Source organism: Carcharodon carcharias, chromosome 30 (genome assembly GCF_017639515.1).
Source record: "Carcharodon carcharias isolate sCarCar2 chromosome 30, sCarCar2.pri, whole genome shotgun sequence".
NCBI lineage: Eukaryota > Metazoa > Chordata > Chondrichthyes > Lamniformes > Lamnidae > Carcharodon > Carcharodon carcharias.
The window spans coordinates 16717966-16740425 of record NC_054496.1 but is presented as its reverse complement, the minus strand read 5'-3'; the positions used below and the strand labels follow the sequence as shown (position 1 = coordinate 16740425).

At 46.7% G+C, this 22460-nt stretch overlaps 1 protein-coding gene across 6 annotated transcripts in view; it reads right to left on the bottom strand.

Moving 5' to 3' along the window:
• Nucleotides 1-955: 955 nt before the first annotated feature.
• kank2 (KN motif and ankyrin repeat domains 2) overlaps nucleotides 956-22460 on the bottom strand; it is a 110969-nt gene continuing 89464 nt past the window's right edge. For 5 of the 6 annotated variants that reach the window (XM_041177120.1, XM_041177117.1, XM_041177116.1 and 2 more), the window contains 9 exons: nucleotides 21732-21965; nucleotides 20389-20500; nucleotides 15199-15726; nucleotides 13386-13473; nucleotides 11623-11842; nucleotides 10308-10450; nucleotides 8886-9086; nucleotides 5047-5154; nucleotides 956-2782 (listed from right to left, as the gene is read on the bottom strand). In XM_041177120.1, the coding sequence (XP_041033054.1) occupies nucleotides 2723-2782; nucleotides 5047-5154; nucleotides 8886-9086; nucleotides 10308-10450; nucleotides 11623-11842; nucleotides 13386-13473; nucleotides 15199-15726; nucleotides 20389-20500; nucleotides 21732-21965 (1694 nt within the window). In that variant the 3' untranslated portion in view covers nucleotides 956-2722. The remainder of the gene's footprint in view (nucleotides 2783-5046; nucleotides 5155-8885; nucleotides 9087-10307; nucleotides 10451-11622; nucleotides 11843-13385; nucleotides 13474-15198; nucleotides 15727-20388; nucleotides 20501-21731; nucleotides 21966-22460) is intronic. The other variant, XM_041177121.1, reaches the window with a different exon arrangement.

The window sequence follows — 22460 nt, the reverse complement described above, 5'->3', positions numbered from 1 at the left end:
ATCAGTAAAATGGGGTATATTCATCAAGAATTCCTTGTAAATGTTGTATAGAGGTCTGCACAAGAAAGAAGAGGAGCTTTCGTTTATATAGAGCTCTTCATGACCTGAGGACACCTCAAAGTGCTTTAAAGCTAATTAATTAATTTCTGAAGTGTAGTCATAGTTCTAATGCAGGAAACGTGGCAGCCAATTTGTGCACAGCAAGCTCTCACACACAGCATTGTGATAATGACCAGATAACCTGTTTTATTGAAATTGATTGAGGGATAAATATTGGTCAGGACATTGGGAGGAACTCCTCTGCTCTTCTTTGAAATAGTGTTATGAGATCTTTTATATTTACCTGAGAGGGCGGATGAAACCTTGACTTAATATCTCATCCAAAATATGCATATGTGTGTGTGTGTGTGTGTGTGTGTGTGTGCATATATACATGTACATCAGTTAATCTCCTGTAGCAAGGCACACAGGGGAAACCATCAAAATCAAGTATTATCCTCAAGAAAGCCGATTCAGAGAATGGGAGAATGAACCTTGGCAAGAAAATATAATTCAATCCACGTTTTGAACTCAGATTTTAGTCCTTATTTTGATATTTCTATGATAAACTCCCACGTCCACATTTACAGTGGAAGCTGCCAGGGCAATGGAAAGCAGCCACATTCATAGTGTGACAGGTTTATATGGACACGTGTGGACCGAACCATCTCTAGTGGAAAACCTGACAGGAGTGGTGCAATTACAAGGCTGCACAGATGTAGATTCATTCCAAATAGATTTGTGCTGTACATTGATCCAAACAGATCCCTACTGAACGCTCAGCCCTTCTCCCGGTAGTGATCTGCCAGACAGGAACTGCACCAGTCGCCCTGTGATTCTCCACCTCGTCACCTTTGAAGTCTTAGCAAGATTTTCCTGCACGGGGAGATGGTTGATGAAATAAAGCACAGGCCAGTAATAATCCCTTTTCAGTATATTTCAATATGTGGATTACAAAACTCTTTGATAGATACTTCTGTATAAAGGCTAATACAAAGACACCAAGGGAAGGGGCAGGTCTAGGTCCCCCACAGAAAGCACCAATCCCAGCGACATCAATAGGAATGAAGTACAACTGGTTATTAGTAATAGATAAAACGGAGAGTGGCAGGAGACAAGACTGTAACCAGACCTGTAAATATCAGCTTAATAATATACACGAGAATAACTCCAATACATTTGGCTTATATATCAAGTGTGTGCAATGGGTGTGAGGGGAGGGAGGGTGTATGATGGTGCACGGTGTAACTTGCTTTATGTTCAACACTGGGTACAGCCTGGTCCTGAGCTTTCCATATTCCCTTTGAAACAAATCCGGTGATGTTTTAAATAAAGCATTTGGAATTCAAACACAATGAGGAGAACAGAGCGGTAGAATGGCTGCCCATTCCTAGGCCCCAACCAATTTTTCATGCCAATGTCTCCAACCTTCCTCCCTCCACTCTCTGTAGCCTCTGGTCTATGACACTGGGCTGGTCCACACTGGTCCTCTAGCTGGGTAAAGTAGTCATTGTTTCCTGGCTTTCCCCCTCCCCCAATCCAACCACAAAACAATTTGCTTGTTGAAGCATCACACCCTCTGTACTGTTTAAATGGTTAATCTCCGCTCCCTGCTCTCCTCTTTCAGTTTTCTAGCAGTCGTGCATCATTGCCCGGCTGAGGGAGTTGGCGGCTGGGTCCATAAATCGAGTACCAACTGGGTCCACTCCTTCATCCCGGGCTCTGCCAGTTCCGAGTTGGCAGCTGAGGACTGTGGTCAGTGAAGTTTGACCTTTCTCCGCCCCCGCCCCCCCCACCTTTCACTCTGGGTCAGGCCATTGCTTAAGCTGGGCTAACACAGCCCCACATAATACTCAGCACCTGCATCATTCTCACCATCTCCCGCTGACTGATATTAGGCAGAGCTGTTTGACTGCGTGTTCAGGGGAGTTCAGAACCAGATTCTGGCCTTAAGTCTCAGAGCCCTGGGGGTGTGAATCCAGCTTCACCTTCAGCTGGACACTGGTTGACCCAGTGCCATCCTAACAAGGCCGCTCTAGAGTCTGCCAGCGTGAGCTGGAGAACAACTGGGTGGCAGTATCGCCTGATGCCTGCATGATAGCTCCCTCTATCCTGTCAGTCTAAACTCTACAGTGCAGGCCCTGGAGATGCTGTTTGTCTGCACCAGCGTCACTGGCTGAAGCATCGATAGAAGCACAGCCCTCAGGAGATGGTGAGGGGAGCTCCCAGGCCGGAAACAGCTCCTGAGAATCTTGGTGAGGTGTCAACTGACCTAAAGGGAGGAGGGGGAGAGGAGCCAGAGATGGTCAGAATCAAACCGAATCAAACATAGGCCGACTGTTCTTTTTACAACGTCTATATATCTTCTTCATATAAAAGGCTGGTGGACGGATTGTGAGATTGTCGCGCAGGTTAAAGCTGCAGGTTTACCACCTGCTGATGTGAGGGTTTTAGTTTCCATTCGCTCTCTTTGTTCAGACCTCGTGCCTCAGTGTACAAGCTGTCCTCCGAGACAGGCTCGGCCGCAGTACCTCAGTGTCGAACGCAATCTGGGCCTACCCCGCCAAGGAGGTGCCCCGGCTGTGCCCGGTGTTGGGGAGAGATGCCCTCAGTCTGTTCAGGCAATTCCTGTTGAATTTCCACTTGGTGCAGCATAAGGAGCTGAATCGAGTGGCACTCGGGCCTACTGCTGGGCTTTAGACGGTGAGGGGTGAGCCAGGATCTGTGTGTGAGCAGGTGGAGCCTGTTGCAAATGATTAAGAAAGCACAGCCAGGGTTAGACATTTGTTCTTTTATCTACACAGCGCCAAATCAGACAGACTGGGATGAGGAGAAACTTCCGCATTCAGAGGGTTGTGAATCTTTAAATTCTCTACCCCAGAGATGTTCAGTTGCTAAGTATTCAAGACAGAGACTGATAGATTTTTGGATACTAAGGGAGTTAAGGAGGAGTCCCTGAGGTAAGTGATCAGCCATGGTGGTACTGAGTAGCAGAGCAGGCTCGAAGGGCTGAATGGCCTACTCTTGCTCCTATTTCTTATCTTTAATCAGACTTCACTGAGTTGGGCACCTGTTTGTGAGCACAGAGACAGGAATGGGAAGCAATGCATATCCTACAGAGCGAGGGTCACATTGATTCATTTACTCACTAACTAAAGAGCCGGATGAACAGCATTGACAGTTTGATACAGAGAGACAAACCCATGTAGTAAAACATCCCAAAGCCCTAAGCAAGAGTAACTATCACAGAAAATTTGACACTGAGACACATGAGACATTAGGATAAGTGACCAAAAACTTTTAAGAAGTGTCTGTCAGGCAGGAAATGTATAAAGAGGGGTGGAGAGTTTTAGGGAGGGAATTCCAGAGTTTAGGGCCCAGGCAACTGAAGACACAACCACTAATGATGGAATTGGTGATGCACAGGAAGCCAAAATCGGCAGAGGGGAGATATCCGCGAGCTTACAGAGATAGGGAGGGGTGAGGTCATGGAGGGGATTGAAAATGAGGATGAGAATTTTAATATTGTGCTGTTGTGGGACCAGGAACCCGGCGATCACTGGGGATGGGGTGTGATAAGCCAATGGGGTTTGGCGTGAGTCAGGATATGGGCAGCAGAGTTTGGTATGAGCTCATGTTTGGGAGGCATGGAAGGTGGGAAGCTGGTTGGGAAACTAGAGGTAACAAAGGTATCAATGAACCTTGTGTGGTGAAGGGATATGGAAGTGTCACTCGGGATTGTAACTGGATTAGGGTAGCTCTTTTGTGGCCAGTCCAATAGTGGACCGGGTTTATTTTTTAACAATTACAGGACACTTGGGGAAGGGGGACAATTACCGGCATGTAAAATGTGATAACCCACCCGAGGTTGTGAATGGTTGGATCTATCTCTATGACTGGGATAACGGTACTCATAGCCTCTAAATAATAAATTCACCACCAGAAAACCTTTTAAAAAACTGAGGCAATTCATATTATCACCAGGTGAGGGCACTAACTGCCCAGGGCTGTATCTAACGAACAGTTGCATAGAATTTACAGCACAGAAACAGGCCATTCAGCCCAATTGGTCTATGCTACTTTAGTTGCTTCACATGAGCCTCCTCCCATCCTACCTTATCTCACCCTACACTTCTATTCCTTTCTCCCTCAAGTGTTTATCTAGCTTCCCCTTAAATGGGTCTACGCTTCAACCACACAGTGTGGTAGCAAGTTTCACACTCTAACTCTCTCTGGGCAAAGATGTTTCAGCTCAATCCCTTCCTGAACTTGTTAATGACTTGCTTATATCTCTGGTCCCTAGTTTTCGATTCCCCAAGGTGAAAACATCTTCTCTAACATTTTACCTGATGAAAGCCCTTCATAGTTTTGAAGATCTTTATCAGGCGCCCCCTCAATTTTCCATTTTCTATAGAAAACAGCCCCAGTCTGTTCATTCTTTCCTGATAGTTATAACCTCTCAGTTTTGATATCATCTTTGTAAATCTTGGTTGCACCTTCTCCAGTGCTTCCGTACCCTATTGGTAATAATGGGGACCGGAATGGTGCCCATTCTGCTAAGCGTGGTCCAACCAAGATTCCATACAAGATCAACACAGCCTCTCTGCCCTGCCTTATACAACAGGCACCACAGGGGATGGGGGCACCAGAGAAAGGGGACACATTGAGCACTCCCTACTTGCGCCAAACAGAACGAGAGAGACAGAGCGAGGCAGAGATAATTAGGTGGGAACAGGTTAAAGATGTTAACACAGTGGGAAAGATAATGAACAAAAATTGGATTTAAAATGTGGTGAGGTAAAGCTGGTCCAGTCCTGAGCCCGTCCGACAGGAATCTCCGGCTGAGCGATTGACAGTTGTCATGGAGACCCCTTCGAGATGGCCTGGCCCAGCTACACCGTCGAAAAGAGACTAAGGCACTGGGAGGAAATCGATGGGTTTTGCGGGTTTCGTTGGCTCAGTTAATGTTGGGCGCAGGATTGAGGATGGGTTGTTGGGGATTCTCACCGGGGAAGAGCTGCGGGGGTCCTTGGAGTGATTCAGATGCTTGTAGAGAAGGGCAGCAATCTCCTTTTGTCCAGACTCGACTGCGATAGAGAGTGCGGTGCTACCGTCCTGTAGATAGGCAAACAAAGCATCAAAGAGTGTCCTGCCCCTTAAAAATACAGTCAGATCCTTGTCTCCGCACACGCTTGGCTGAATTTCCCAGCATGCTGACCCCCCAGCGCTCCATCCAATTAGGGACGGTGGGCGGGCCAAGCCGTGGGGAGGGCCAATGGGAGCGCTCGAGGCTGTGGGTGGTCAGCAGCTCCGCCCAGGAGAGGTGGAAGCTGCAGGTTTAGGTGGGTGACCATGCAGCGGCCTCAAGATGGAGGAGTCCTCAGGAAACCTCGAAAATGATTAAAAGTAAGTGTGGTCACGGCTGTCAGGCCAACGGTTTCGAGGGGAAACCCCTACACAGGATGGCCTGCAGCTGTTGCCCTCTGATTCCCATGGCCCCGGGGAGCTGGGGGGTCGGGGGTCAGGGGGGATTTAAAGGTAGTGGTGATGGCTCCTTGCCTATCTCTAGAGAGCTGGTGGGCTCTGCACATAGTGGGCAGCCACTCCATTGGCGAGAGGTTCCGTCTCTATCGGAAAGCAGCCTGTAATTGGGCTCTTAAGTGGCATAATTGGCTGCCTGCCACATTTCTTCGCTGTTTTCCCCAGGAAGTTACCTTGGAGACACAAATGCATTGGGAAGCCATCCAAAAGCAGCTCCCCTGTCTGTTCCCAGCCCCCATCCCCTATCTCCAACCTTGTCTCCAAATGGTTGGGATATTCAGCCCACTGTCTGTACACCCACGGTAGCTGTACTATGTATACACTGTCTGTACAATGCCCCCTGTGCTGTGTACACATTGTATGTCCCTGTTCCTCCTGTACTATGTACACACAGTCTCTTTCCCTGCTCTCCCTGTACTTTGTATGCATTGTTTCTGTACCATTCCCCCTATATTGTGTACAGTCTCTGTACCCATTTCCCCTGTACAGTGTACACACTTCCTCGTTACCCGCTCCCCTGTACTGTGTACACACTTTCCCTGTACCATTCCCCCGTACTGTGTGCACACTGCCTCTGTACTATTTCCTGTGTATTGCGTACACACTTTCTCACTATACACTCCCCCTGTACCGTGAACACACAGTCTCTGTACCATTCCCCCTGTACTATGTACACACTTTCTCTGTACCATTCCCCCTGTACTGTGTACACACCTTCCCTGGACCATTTTCCCTGTACTGTGTACACACTGATCGGGATTTTCCGGCCCTGCCTGCTGCCTGGATTGTCTGCTCCTGCCAAGAGTCAATGGACTTTTGGCTGGGCTGCCGAATGTGCCCGGGTGAGTCCCATCCACAATGGGGTCAGGAAATCCCAGCCACTGTCTCTATACCCGTTTCCCTCTGTACTGTGCACTTGCTGCCTGTGTGCCTGTTCTCCTATATATTCCCCCTAATCAATGTGTACGTCAATGCCTCTAACATAGGAATGATATATTGGTTTGTAATTTTAATATCATTTTAATTCAACATTACCCTTCTTTTAGTCTCCTGCCCACCACTTCCCTCTTACCTAGGATTTCACAGCTGCTGAATTTGTTTGTCTATTTTTGTTACTACATGATTGTTACATGTTTGTACGTGTTTAACCTGATTTACTTAGGCTTTATATGAATTTTTCGATGTAAGTTACATTGTGATTTAGCCTTTGGGCTTCACAAAAGTGCTCCTTGAATGAACTACCATTATATTTGTAACAGCCCCATCTCGTGACTATTTGTGTATGCACCAGTGTTGCTGTTCTGCAAAGATATCACAGTCTCAAGTCTTTTCAGTTCCTGCTCTACTTTCTCCCTTAGAGAATAGGGTCATGGAAGGGGCCTGCAATAAACTGGTCTTATGTTCCTCTGTATCTGTCCATTAGCCTTGTATCCTTGAATCAGTTTGGCTAGACATCAGAGGGTATTTGTTGATCACATCGTCTTACTATTTTGCTTTGACACAAGGAAGCTCAATCCAATTTAATTTAGTAACCAGTTTCTTCCGAACAAGGCTGGTTTCTCACCCTTCCCCACTATGGTGGGCAATTTTGCACATTGCTCATTGTGTGTGATAGGGAACTGACACACTTCCCATTATGGGAATTTTCTCTCCTCCATAACTGCAAAGCTCAATGCGTGATTTCTCCAGCTGATGTTGACTCAATTTTTCAAGACGTAGTGATTCGGAAATCGTGCTGACTGATGCGCCCCTGACGGTTTCCATGTTTACCGGAGCCCCATCCAAGGCTACTTGGACCACGATGCCCGGTGAATTTCCACTAGACATCTTTGTGCTTAAGGTCATATGGATCTCAACTGACCTCTCATCAACCTGTTTGACAGCCATGTGCAGTGACTGCCATTTTGTCCAGCCAGTGTTTTCTCCGTTTGGCACAGTGACCCTTCTTCTTGAAGCTGAAGCACCTTACCTTCACAAATGGACAATTCTATGCCCAAAGTTGGCCTAACTACCGGCAACAGGACTTTGTAGTACCACTGCTACTACTAACTGCTGGTGTTGGGGCCTTCAGCTTGCTCAGCTACAGCTGATGTACTTCAGCAGATGATTGACGGTTGTTAACTTTGACCTCTCTCGAGTCACGTTCCACCGTGCTCATGGACGGTGCTGTTTGACAAGCTATGTCGGAAGTTAACTTTGGCAACATCAGCAACTTACCGTGAATGCCTTCACTTTTTTTAACCGCGCACAAATCCCTTCTGCAACGCTCTCTCTTGAAATTCTCCAAAGTGACCATGAATGGACAGCTTTTTCAAGGCCACAATAAACTCTCCAATGTCCTCACTGGGCAACTGATTCCTGGTTCCGAATGATAGCTTTCTGCAAACTCCAGTGACTTGGGACTGCAGCAGTGCTCAAGCTTACACAAAATGTCTGACAGTGGCTTGTCTTTTGGCCTAGGAGGGGCAAGCAAATTCTTGAGCGTTTCAACCACATCTGGGCCTGCTTCAGTCAAAAATATCACCCTTTTCCCTTCCCCCAGGGAAACCCACAATCCCATCTCGCTGCCAGACGGTGATAGATTTGCAGGACAAAACCACTGGCGCATACACAAATGGTCACAAGAGGATGGGATTGTGCATTTCAGTTAGGTACTAAAACTCCAGTGCATACACCAGTGGTTTTGCCCTGCCAAGATATCACAATATTGTGTATACACTGTCCCTGTACCCATCCCGCTGTACTGCGTATACCCTCTACGCACAGTATGTGTCATCTCAGAATGCACTGTTCTTGTGCCATTCATCCAATGTACTATAAACACCATCTGACTATACCAGTATGTGTCTGAATAATACTCAGTAAATTACTTCAGTGATTCATATGTGATGACACATCTTTTCCCTCTCATTACTCTTCTGTTAAATATTTCTCCCTCCTCTCCTGATTCTCACTGAATTCAGTCCAAAGCCTTCTGCTGCCCCAAGGCACCTCACCTGGGGTGGGAGCTTAAACAAGACACCTTAGCCAGATACCATGCAGGGCATTGCAACCGGGCATCAGCCTCGCTTCCCTCAAACATCAATCCGTGCAAACTTTGGATTGGGGGAGCAAATCAGAGCGGGAATTCTGGCTGCTCTGTCCCCCTCTGCGGCCCAAGGTCAATTTTAGTTGAGCCACCTGGTGCAGGCCATGTTGCAGCCTGGGCGTTTCCTGCGTTTTAACCGGTTCAGTGGGCCGGGGGTGGGGGGGGGAACCTGCACCAGTCTCACCGCAGGGAGCAGTTCCCCATCTAACTCACTCACGTTGTCCGCTAAAGTTACATCGCAGCGCGGCATCTCCAACAGGAGCTTGACAATCTCCACGTGGCCATGCTCGCAGGCGCACATCAGTGCTGTCGACCCATCGTCATCCTGGACGCTGACGTCTGCCCCGCACGCCAACAGGGCCTTCACCATCTCTGCCCGCCCGTGGCTGACCGCTAACATCAGCGCCGTCTGACCCGCCTGTCGCCAAAGAAAGGGGAAATACCATTAGCGTTAAGGCCTCCAGGACCAAAGGTCTACTCTTCTACCGCAGCGGGTGCTCAGGGCCGCAGTCTGAGTCATCCTAGAACTAATCTAACTGTCCAACCCAAACCAGGTGACTGCTCAGCTTATAAAGGTGAGACCAAGGCTAAGAGATGGCTGGAATCTTCAATTGTTACAGGGCAGTCACAGGTATAAATTTACTAAATGTTTTTTCCAAACCCCTCATCCCACTTACAGCTATCGATAATTTACTCAATCGTCTCAGATTGGGAAACGTGATGAATAAATTTCTACAATTCTTTCACCAGCTGTTGACATCCCAAAGCGCTTTACAGTCAATGAAGTATTTTTGAAGTGTAGTCACTGTTGTAATGTTGGAAATGCGGCAGCCAATTTGCGCACAGCAAGCTCCCACAAACAGCGATGTGATAAACATAAAAACACAAGAAATAGGAGCAGGAGTGGACCACAGGCCCCTTCAACCTGCTCCGCCATTCAATACAATCGTGGTTGATCTTGGGTTTCAACTCTGCTTTCCCACCTGCTCCCATTTCCCTTGATTCCAAAGAGACAGAGAGCCCAAAAATCTGTCTATCCCCACAACCCTCTGGGGGTATAGAAGAAATTTCTCCTCATCTCAGCCCTAAATGATTGGCTCTTTACCCTGAGACTGTGCCCCCGGGTTTTCGATTCCCTGACCAGCGGAAACAATTTCTCAGAGTCCACCCTATCAAGCCCTCTCAGAATTCTGTAAGTTTCAATGAGATCACCTCTCATTCTTCTAAACTCCATAGGATATAGGCCCAATTTACTCAGCTTCTCATCATAGGACAACCTCCTCATCCCAGGGACCAGTTTAGTGAACCTTCAGTGTACCACCTCCAAGGCAAGTATAGCCTTCCTTAAGTTTGGACCAGATCATCTGTTTTATTGATGTTGGCTGAGGGATAGGAGACTGGGGAGAACTCCCCTCTGCTCTTCTTCAAAATAGTAACCGTGGGGTCTGTCATACACACCTGAGGGGGCAGACAGGGCCTCGGTTTAATGCATCATGGAAATCGGAGGTGTCACGAACCATTCACTAAGCACCATGACCTGTTGATGTCAGGTGCGAGGGTGGGCGCAGCTTCATGCCTGGACAATGGGGGAGGGAGGGGGAAAAATGGATGGAGAGTGCTGGTTCGACCTTTGACCCACCTGGCTGGCTTTAGCGTTGACATTGCCAAGGCGGAAGAGCTGTGTCACGGTCTGCATGTCGCTTTCGGATTGGAGAGCAGCGAGCGAGGCCAGCATGATGGCTGTGTAACCGGCTTTGTTCTGTTTGTCCAAACTGCAGGCGCCTGTGACAGGAAGGAGTCGGCACAGGTTAAATACACAGCACACCACCAACAGATCGTCAGCACCACCAGATCCAACTAGGTGCAATAGTTTAAAACTTTAAAGGACAGAGGGATTGTTTGCAAAAAAAACTTGCATTTCCAAAGGACCTTTCATGACCTCAGGATGTCCCAAAGTGCTTTACAGCAAAATGAATCACCGCTGTTGTAATGTACTAGGAAACATGGCAGCCAATTTGCGCACAGCAAGATTCCACAACTGATTAGATAACCTGCTTTCAGTGATGTCGGTTGGGGGATAAATATTCACCAGGAAGCACTCCCCTGCTCTTCTTCAAACAGTGATCATAGGATTTTTTTACATCCACCCAAATGGGCAGACGTGCCTTGGTTTAGCGCCTCATTCGAAAAACGGCACCTCCAGCAGTGCAGCATTCACTCAGTACTGTAATAGAATGTCAGCCTAGATTTTTTTGCTCAGGTCTCTGGGGTGGACTTAAACCCACAACCTTCTGACTCAGGGGCGAGTGCTCCCACTGAGCTGACACCTTGTCAAGGGCAGCTTGGAGGAGGGGCTAGAGGCAGGATTTTCAAAGGCTGATGGGGGGCAGCACTGGAGGTGGGTGGGCCCAGAATTGCGCACTGATGGCCGGCGTGCCAGTTTGCCAGCACCATTCTGTCCTCGAGCCATTTTCGAGAATACTGGCTTCGGGGTGGGTTCTCCCTCCTCAGTGGTGGCCTGACAGCTGTAGGAGGTCTGACTTTTTTGACTGCTTTCAAAGTGCTGACAAGGAGCTTCCATTTTGAGGTGCCCTCTCTCTCCCTTACCCACCTTGGCAGACTGCTGCTTGCTCAGTGCCATAGGAAGTTCCTATTAAGCCTCCAGTGTCGGAAGTCCACCCACTGTCCTTAACTAGATGGCAAAGTGCAGCCTCTGGCTATTAATTTGTATTTGTTACAAAAATTGTGTCTGTTGACTGTTTCCGGCATGGGGTGGGATCTGGAACCAGATGTTGTCCCAAATCTAGCCCTCCAGGTTCCAGCATAGTCACAGGTAAAGCAATACCTTAGGCTGTTCCTAAGTGGAGGGTTTATAAGGTTCATACTCTCTCCTAGTGGAGAAACACAGTGTGGCAATGAGAGACACAAGTTGTGGTAAGAGGCGAAGGTTATACCTGTGTCTAGCAGCAACCTGACGATGGGGAAATTGGAGTGAGAGACTGTGTAGTGAAGAGCTGTGTTTCCATTGCCATCAGCCATGTTGACTATCAGCTCTAGTAAATTTGGCGACATTGCCTTAAACACAGCCAGGTGTCGACGCACCACCTCAGGATCCGCTGTCTTCGGGCTTGACACTAAAAGCCACTCCTGCTGAACCTTGAGATAGCTCACTCTCTGCAGGGCATTGAAGAAGGAATTCATCAGGAATTGAATACATCTTAACAATTTGCAGCCAACACCCCCAACAAAATATTTCAAACAACTTGCCTATATACCCCACTCTAACTGTCCTAACACACTTAACTCATCTGCCCAGACACCCCTATTCTTATCTGCTCAGATACCCCCATACAAACCTGCCTAGACATTCCCATACAAACCTGCCCAGAAACCCCCATTCTAAGCTGCCCAGATACCCCCATTCTAACTTGCCCAGATACCCCTATTTCTAACCTGCTCAGATATCCCCATACTAACCTTCCCAGGTGCCCTTATTTCTAACCTGCCCAGATACCTCTATTTCTAACCTGCCCAGATACCCCTATTTCTAACCTGCCCAGACACCCCTATTTCTAACCTGCCCAGATACCTCTATTTCTAACCTGCCCAGAAACCCTTATTTCTAACCTGCCCAGATACCACCTTATTCTAACCTGCCCAGATACCCCCATTCTAATGTTCCCAGATTCCCCTATTTCTTACCTGTCCAGCTGGCCCCATACTAACCTTCCCAGATACCCCTATTTCTATCCTGCCCAGATACTCTTTAGCAAACATGCCCAACCTCCTTATCTAATTTGTCCAGATACCTCCAGCAAAGATATCCAGTACCCTCAACACAAGCCAATTAACCCACCAAAATACACTCTCAACGCATGCTCCCATTCTACCTGCTTACCATTGCAAAAACCTCTCTTAACCTCCCAAAACACCTCCCGCTTTGAATCCCTCTTCCGTCCTCCCTATCACCCCTTCGACCCCCAAAATATTTTAATGTCATAAGTATCATCGCAAAAATACCTAACATTGCTCGTGAAACTATTTCAAAATTAATACTGAACATATTTTGGTCAACAGTAACAAAGATGAACCTGTCCAGTCAGAAATGTAAGTATGTTTCTTAGCATAACATATTAGGGCCTTGGACAGGGTGCAGAGGAGTTTTCCCTAAATGTACCAGTGATAAGGGACTTCAGTTATCTGGAGAGACTGGGATTGTTCTCTTTAGAGCAGGGAAGGTTGAGGCGAGATTTTGTAGAGGTGTTCAAAATCATGAGGAGTTTTGATGGAGAAACAGCTTCCAACGGTAGCAGAGTTGATAACTAGAGGATTCAGGTATAAAATAATGCTGGAAAGTGCTGCCTGAGAGGGTGGCGGAAGCAGTTTCTAGAATAACTTTCAAAAGGGAATTGGATAAATAATCGAAAAGGGAAATTTTGCAGGGCTATGGGGAAAAAGTAGGGGGAGTGGGACGAATTGGAGAGCTCTTACAAGGAGCTGGCATAGGTACGATGGGTCGAATGGCCTTCCCCTGTGCAGTATTATTCCTTAAGAGGAGTGCGTTGTCAGCTAGATCCCTCTCACGCTGCTTCTGGGTCTATAGAATAATCAGGCACTTAACTGAAGGTGTGCAGAGAAAACACACTGTGAGCTTATCACTTGGTGTTGCATGAGGGGAGAGTGGCTGGGAAGATTGATAAACAGCAAGGTAGCATACCATGTCTTTGTTTGTGAACCGGCCTGGATCATTGAGGTGTTTCTGCAGAGTCACGCAGGCTGACACCAAGCCCTCAGTCAGCTCAAACCTGAAAGTAAGAAAGTCATAGATCAGCGAGGGATTACACAGGAGTCTGTGCCATCACATTCTGAAACACAGCAAGTATCTCATGGCAACAGGTACCTATCCTACCCCTCAAAGCGGCCCCTCAGCTGTTATCGGCAACATTACCGGTTGAAAGAAAGAAGAAATACTTGCATTTAAATAGCACCTTTCACAGCCCTAGAGCATCCCAAAGCACTTACATCCAGTGGAACACTTTTGAATTATCGTCACTGCTGTAATGTTGAAAATGCAGCAGCCGATCTGTGCAGAGTAAGGTCCCCACAAACAGCAATATGATAATAACCAGATATTCTGTTTTTAATAATGTTGGTGTTAATTCTATATTAATTGCATTTAATTGTATGCAGGCAGTGGGCATTAACTAGTGACTCACTTGATTCCCAATTAAATACACACAGACTGAAACTATGGTGGTTGGGTTAGGAGGTGTATGCTTGTACTGTGTAACTCTGTAACTAAATATACAAGCATGTAAAGATTGGCCCCAGTTCTAACCTTCGCCAACTGACTTTCTGCAGTATAACAGCTGCTTGAGAAATAACTATTGGTTCAGGACACTGAGATATAAAAGTATCTTATATGTCCACCTGAGAAGACAGATGGGACCACGATTTAAAGTTTCACCTGTAGGACAGGACCTCCAACAGTGTAGCACTTACTACTCACTGCACTAGGAGTGTCAGCCTAGAACTTGTGCTCACAGCTCCAGAGTGGGACTTGAACCCACTACCTTTGGACTTGCTGAATCCTGAGCAACCATGTTCCATTGGTATTAAACCTGTGACATCACACCCAAAAAGAGACATTCCTCTAGTACATGTCCTCACAGCTCTTGTTGGAATTCCCACTCAAATTATAAGAAACCAATTGGGCAGATTGGGTTCAGGATTTCAATACTGGGGTCTGAGGTTGAATTCACATGTCAGGACCTGTTGTGACATAAGACTGGGACAGTCTTAGCAATTCTTGTGACTGGCTAAGGAATGGTTGCAGAGACATAGGGATGTCTGATCACTCACTGGTTTATTGGATGAACATAACTATTCACAGATATACAAGGTTACAGGTGTTTCTTATTCTAAGACATGAGCTTTCTCCTTCTAAACTCCTAGTTATGTGACTCTCTCTCGTATCATCATGTGGGTGGTACTGTTTCTCCAGTCCCAGACATTAACCCTTTCAGCCCTGGACACCTAATACTCCAATTCATTGTATAGATTCTCAGCACAAACCACTCTAATCTCAGTACTATGTTATCTGTTCCATTTAGCGAGGGATCAAGGACAGGTAGGAATGGGAAATATCAAACTATCAAAATAAAGACATCTCTTCTCAGATAAAATAAAAACAGATAGTGCTGGAAATACTCAGCAGGTCTGGCAGCATCTGTGGAGAGAGAAACAGAGCTAACATATCAGGTTGGTGATCTTTCATCAGAACTCAGGTAAAGTCTAGAGGGAGATTTATTTTGTACCTAACCCAGTGCTGTACCTGTCTTGAGGGTGTTTGATGAGGACAGTGTAGGGGGGGGTTTACTCTGTATCTAACCACATGCTGTACCTGATCTGGTAGTGTTTGATGGGCAACTGAATGAATAACATGGGACAATTGATATTTCACAGCACTGTCCTTGCTCATATAAGAATGAAATTCTTAAAAAATTAAAAGTGAAAATTTATTTACATACGTGCTGCAGTTTGCTTCTTGCACTGAACTTTCTATTTCATGACGATTGGCCTTTTCTGGGTTGTCCTCTCCCTGCTTGACTGTTGCCTCTAGTTTATCTTCCGTTCTCTGCACCATCTCCTTCACATACTCTGCGCTCCCTACATTCTGAACCTCTTCCTCCCTTTCTGATCTTGCTGTGCACTGTGCTGGAGTCGCCACAATCTCGGTTTCTTGCACAGCCTTTGCTGGAGTCCCCTCGGTCTGAGACTCGTGCTCAGTCTCTCCTGGAGTCCCCTGCATCTGAGTCTCATGCATAGTCTCTGCTGGAGTCCCCTCGGTCTGAGTCTTGTGCACAGTCTCTGTTGGTGTCCGCACACTCTCGGTTTTCTGCACAGGCTCCGCTGGAGTCCCCTTGGTCTCTGTTTTCTCTGCCTGTTCTCCAGGGAGCCTCTCACTGGCCTCATGATAATCACTCTCGGTACTCTCACCATCTGACTCACTTGATGAGCTCTCTGAACTGGATTCTTCAGAAGATGTTGACTCATATCTAGAAGAAAGAAACTAAGGCTCAGAAGAATCTTTTCAAATGATTATTCTCCCCCAGATTATCTATCCCCGCCGTCCCTCCCCTGTCCCATGTCTCATATCCCAAACGAGCCAACAATGCCAGAATATAGCTCCATGTTGAGCAAATGCCCCCACTCACTGGAGCTTATCCATTGGACCATTCCTCATTTTCAAACAAAAACAGGAAATGTCAGGAAACCCAATCCTTTCCATATACTTACCTGTTGCAACAGGAGTTATTAATCAGGAGCAGAATCCCAGGCAACTGATCGAGAGCAGGGGCCCAGGATAATGATTGGGAACAGGATCTCGGGATAGTGATCGAGAACAGGATCCCGGGATAGTGATCACGGAAAGAATCTTGGGATAGTGATTGAGGACGGGATCCCAGGATAGTGATCAAAAACAGGATCTTGGGATAGTGATCGAGAACAGGATCCCGGGATAGTGATCACGGAAAGAATCTTGGGATAGTGATCAAGGACGGGATCCCAGGATAGTGATCAAAAACAGGATCTTGGAGTAGTGATCGAGGTCAGGATCCCGGGATAGTGATCATAGAAACATAAAAACAAGGAGCAGGTGTAGGCCATTCGGCCCTTCGAGCCTGCTCCGCCATTCACTATGATCATGGCTGATCGAGGATAAGATCCAGAGGTAATGATCTAGGACAGGATTCCAGGACAGTGATCGAGGACAAGATCCCGGGATAGTGATCGAGAATAGGATTCCTAGATCATTGTGAAAGTCATAGTGAAAGAGGACATGGTTGAGAGATTGGATGGGCTAAACCTGGATAAAGAGGAAGAATTAGAAAGGCTGACTATATATAAAATTGAATAAGTCACCAGGACTGGATAAGGTACCAAGGATACTGAAGAAAGTAAGGGTGGAAATTGCAGAAGCACTGGCCATAAGCTTCCAATTCTGTTTAGATACAGAGTTGGTACCAGAGAATTGCAGATGGTATATCCTTGTTCAAAAGGGCATAAAGATAAGCCCAGCGACTATAAGCCAGTCAGTTTAATGTCTGTGGTGGGAATGTTTTTAGAAATGTCAATCCAGGACAAAATTGAAAAATGTTTTAAAAATGTGGATTAATTAAGGAAAGCCAGCATGGATTTCATAAAGGCAAATTGTGTTTAAATAGCTGGACTAAATTTTTTGATGAGGTAACAGGGAGGGCTGATGAGGGTAGAGTGGCTGATGTGGTGTACATGGACTTCGAGAAGGCATTTGATGAAGTGCCACATGCATGACAGGCTTGTCAGCAAAGTGAAAGCTCATGGAATAGAAAGGACATGAGCAGCATGGATATGATGTTACCTTAGTGATAGCGAACAGAGAGTAGTGGTGTTGGATTGTTTTTTGGACTGGAGGAATGTATACAGTGGGGCTCCCCATGGGTTGGTATCAGAACCACTGCTTCCCTTGATCTGTATCAATGACACAGACTTAGGTGTGCAGGGAACGACTTCAAAATTTGCAGATGACTTAAAACTTGAAAGTATTGTGCACTGTGAGGAGGATAGCGACAGACTTCAAGAGGACATAGAGAGGCTGGTAGACTGGGCAGACATGTGGCTGATGAAATTTAATGCCGAGAACTGTGAAGTGATTCATTTTGGAAGGAAGAGAGTGGAGAGGCAATTTAAAATAAAGGGGTACAGTTCTAAAGTGGGTACAGGGACAGAGAGATCTGGAGGGTGTATGCGTGCAAATTGAAGGTGACAGGACAGGTTAAGAAACTCATTAAAAAGGCAGATTGGATCGTGGGTTTTATAAATAGAGGCATAGAGCCCAAAAGCAAGGAAGCTTTGGTGAACCTTTATAAAACAACTGGAGGGTTGAGTCCAATTCTGGCCACACTTTTGAAAGAGAGCAAAGGCTTGAGAGAGAGAGAGACAGAGAGAGAGAGAGAGAGAGAGAGAAGAGAGAGAGAGAAGAGAGAGAGAGAGAGAGAGAGAGAGCAACAAAGACTCATGAGAATGGTTTCAGGGATAAGGGATATCAATTATGTGGATAGATTGGAGAAGCTGGCGCTATTCTCCTTAGAGAAGATTAAGAAATTTGAAAGGTGTTTGAAACCATGAGTGCTCTGGAGAGTAGACAGGGAGAAACTGTTCCCATTGATGGAAGGACCAGGAGACATGATTTAAGGCTAAAGAACCAGAGGCAGCAGGAGGAAATTTTTTACGCAACAAGTGGTTAGGGTCCAGAATGCACTGCCTGAGAGTATGGTGGAGGCAGATTCAATCATTCCTTTCAAAAGAGAATTGGATAATTACCTGAAGAGAAAAATTTGCAGGACCATGGGGAAAAGGCAGGATGGAAGTGGGGAGGTGGTGGCGGTGGGACTAGCTCTTGCAGAGAGTCACATGGACACAACATGCTCAATGGCCTCCTTCTATGCTGCAACCATTCTATGGTTTAATGATCCTCCCCCAAGCACAGATCACTCTAACCAGCAGAAATAATAGTGTCAGCATTTACAGTACAAGACAGCATCAAACCATAAGATCGGCTGTACTTTCATTTGGGATGCCTGATCTGTAACCGCAAGGGAGTGACCTATCAAACCAGTAACTCTGGTTTAAAAAAGTCTGTGGCTCTTACATCAGCCACTGAGTGCAAAATAGCTGGATAATAAACGCACTGCTCCCCAGGGTATGGACTCTGTGTAACATTACAGAGTCCCTGCTTATTCAGTAGGGTAAGGATCACTCACTGTATAACGTTGCAAAGCCCCTGGTTATTCAGAGGGAATGGATCACAAAACAGTACAAAGTCTCTATTTATTCAGGAATGAAAGAGTTAATAACTTGAAATTCTGGAAGGGTTGCAGAGTCTGCTCCCAGAGTGATTCTCACCCTAGCCATGAGACTTAAGGACCAGCTCCAGGCCTCTGGAATTGATCTCAACATGAGCTAAGTCCATTACTTATTTTCCCCACCCACATATTACCCCAGGCCCTCTGTACACCCTGCAGAGTGCTTGACTCAGCCGAGTATAGTCCCTATGATAACATGGGTGAGATCAGGAACTTGTTGCGGAGGGAACTCTGGGTATAACTTCAGGACTAAGATTATAACCAGCTCACCAGTATTAGTTAACAATTTTTTCTAGTTTTACTCTGTAGCAGGGGTAAAAAGCACTAATTCATCAGTAAAGTGATGGAAGGGATCACCAACAGGACTATCAAGCAGCATTTGCTTAGCAATAACCTGCTCACTGATCCTCAGTTTGGGTTCCACTAGGACCACTCAGCTCCTGACCTCATTACAGACCTGGTTCAAACATGGACAAAAGAGCTGAACTCGAGAGGTGAGGTGAGAATGACAGTCCTTGACTTCAAGGTTGCATTTGACCGAGTGTGGCATCAAGGAGCCCTAGGGAAACTGGAGTCAATGGGTATTAGGGGGAAAACTCTCCACTGGTTGGAGTCATACCTAGCACAAAGGAAGGTGATTGTGGTTGCTGGAGTTCAATCATCTCAGTTCCAGGACATCAATGCATGAGTTCCTCAGGGTAGTGTCCTCGGCCCAACCATCTTCAGCTGCTTCATCAATGACCTTCCTTCCATCATAAGGTCAGAAGTGGGGATGTTCACTGATGATTGCACAATGTTCAGCACCATTCACGACTCCTCAGATACTGAAGTAGTCCATATTGAAATGCAGCAAGACCTGGACAATATCCAGGCTTAGGCTGACAAATGGCAGTAACATTTGTACCACATGAGTGCCAGGCAATGACCATTTCCAACAAGAGAGAATGTAATCTTTGCCCCTTGATGTTCAATGGCATTATCATTGCTGCTCCCCCATTATCAACATTCTGGGGGTTACCATTGACCAGAAATTGAACTGGACTAGTCATATAAATACTGTGGCTACAAGAACAGGTAAGAGGCTAGGAACCTTGCGGCTAGTAACTCACCTCCTGACTCCCCAAAGCCTGTCCACCACAAGTTAGGAGTGTGATGGAATACTCTCCACTTGCCTGGATGAGTGCAGCTCCATCAACCCTCAAAAAGTTCGACACCATCCAGGACAAAGCAGCCTGCTTGATTGACACCCCTTCTGAAAAACATTCATTCCACCCACCACCAGCGCACAGTAGCAGCAGTGTGTACCATCTACAAGATGCACTGCAGGAACTCACCTTTGACAGCACCTTTCAAACCCACGACCACTACCATCTAGAGGGACAAGAGCAGCAGATAGATGGGAACACCACCACCTGGAAGTTCCCCTCCAAGCCACTCACCATCCTGACTTGAAAATATATCACCATTCCTTCACTGTCGCTGGGTCAAAATCCTGGAACTCCTCTCCTAACAGCACTGTGGGTGCACTTACACCATGTGGACTGCAGCATTTCAAGAAGGCAGCTCACCTTCCGAGCACCACCGCTTTCTCAAGGGCAATTAGGGATGGGCAATAAATGTTGGCCTAGCCAGCGACACCCACATCCCATGAATGAATTTTTAAAAACCATCTGCATCTGAAGAATATGTCAGATGCCTGTTTAGAGTGAAACTCAGTGAGAATATCGATAAAAGGTCTTTCTGATCAAAACTGTGAGCCAGGGGATCTAAACCAGCAGAGTTGGAATGTACCACTGAACTGTGGTAACTCACCCGCCATTCACTCCTATAAACTGAAGGCTCTTCTTTGTCGGAGGGCTTTCAGGACTTGCTCCTCTCTCCTTCTTTTTCATGATGGACTTGAGTTGTGCTCCCTGTGGGGAAACTGAGGGGAAAAAGAAAGGGAAAAAGATCTTTACTTCAGAGGGAGTTGGCATTGTGAGGATCCCAGCCCCAACTCACAAGAACATATGAAATAGGAGCAGGAGTAGACTGTATGGCCTGTTCAACCTGTGCTGCCATTCAACACGATTGTGGCTGATCTCAGGCTTCAACTCCACTTTTCTGCCCTTTCCCATATCCTCCAGTTCCCTGAGAGGCCAAAAATCTGTCTGTCCCAGCCTTAAATGTACCCAACAAAGGAGCATCAGCAACACTCTGTGATGGAGAATTCCAAAGATTCACAACCCTTTGAGTGAAGTAATTTCTCCTCATCTCAGTCCTAAATGATCGGCCCCTTATCCTGAGACTGAGCCCCCATGTTTTAGGCTCCCCGACCAGCAGAGACAATCACAGTAAGTACTCTACCGAATTCCTTCAGAATCCTGTATAATTCAATGAGATGGCCTCTCATTCTTCTAAACTCCAGAGAATATAGGTCCAATTTTCTCAGCCTTTCATCAAAGGACAACCCCCTCTCTCAGGTGTCAATCTAATTAACCTTAGCTGTACCACCTCCAATACACATACATTCTTCCTTAAACATGGAGACCAAAACTCCACACAATATTCCAAATGTGGTCTCACCGAAACCCTGTAGCAAGTCTCCTTTATCCCTTTGCTCCAATCCCCTTGTAATAAAGACCAACATGCCAATTGTCGTAGATTCATGAACACATAGGGCACATCACAGGAGGCCACTTAGCCCATCATACCTGTATCAGCTCTTTGAAGGATGTGGGGTAGAGCATAGGGGGGAACGCCTCTGTTCTACTTCACATAAAAAATTTTTATGTTCACCTGAGAGGGCACACTTGGCTTAAAAGCCTCATCCCGAAGATGGCACTTCTAATGTTGTAGGACTCCCTCAGTACTAACACTGGAGTGTCAGTCTATATAATGCGCTCAGGAATCCAGAGTGGGACCTGAATACGCATCTTGTGACTCAGGCAAGCCTGCTACCCAGTACCTTCGGACCATAGTAGCCAGGGCAATTGCTATTCGAGCCAGTCAGGGAGCTACTTCTCAGGCACGTCAGCTGCTGCAATCTTCCTACAATCCATTATGCTCTGTGCTGCTCTCCTCCTGATACCAACCATCCAAACCACAACGTGGCAAGAACAAAAGGGGCTCAAACCTGTGAAAGGGTTAATACAGTAGACTGAAGGGTTACCTACCTGGCCTTGTCAAATCATCCTCAGATGGGACGGAATCCTCCTGTCTCACCGGAGCCAGACACCCCTGCTGGTGTTGGGGGGCTGTTGATTTCAGGGTGGGGAGCTGCTCCGGTAGCATCTCTATAGAGCTACAAACATTGGAAGCCAAAAAATGCCGAGGAGCCTCAGCGACATTGAGTGAGCGTCTGGAGGGAGCAGCAGGGTCAGCTTTGTGGTCTTCTCGAGAGGCTTGACATATAAGAAAAATTATAAGATAAGGTTCTATCGCTCAGCGTCTAATTCAAGATCCATCTGGACTGCAACTGGACCCCTCCCTTCAAGAAAATCTTTCTGGTGCAGTCTGCCTGTGTTTACCTCTTCCATGTTAGTGCAGGAACATATATCACATTAAGAATGCACTCCTCTGAGCATGAAGTTCAGGGGTGCTTGGCTAGTTTTACTCTGTAACTGTCCGGGGAGTGTTTGATGGGGAGAGTGTAGAGGGAGCTTTACTCTGTATCTAACCCCGTGCTGTACCTGTCCTGGGAGTGTTTGATGGGGACAGTGTAGAGGGAGCTTTGCTCTGTATCTAACCCCGTACTGTACCTGCCCTGTGAGTGTTTGATGGGGACAGTGTAGAGAGAGCTTTACTCTGTATGTAACCCTGTGCTGTACCTGTCCTGGGAGTGTTTGATGGGGGACAGTGTAGAGGGAGCTTTACTCTGTATCTAACCCTGCGCTGAACAGTCC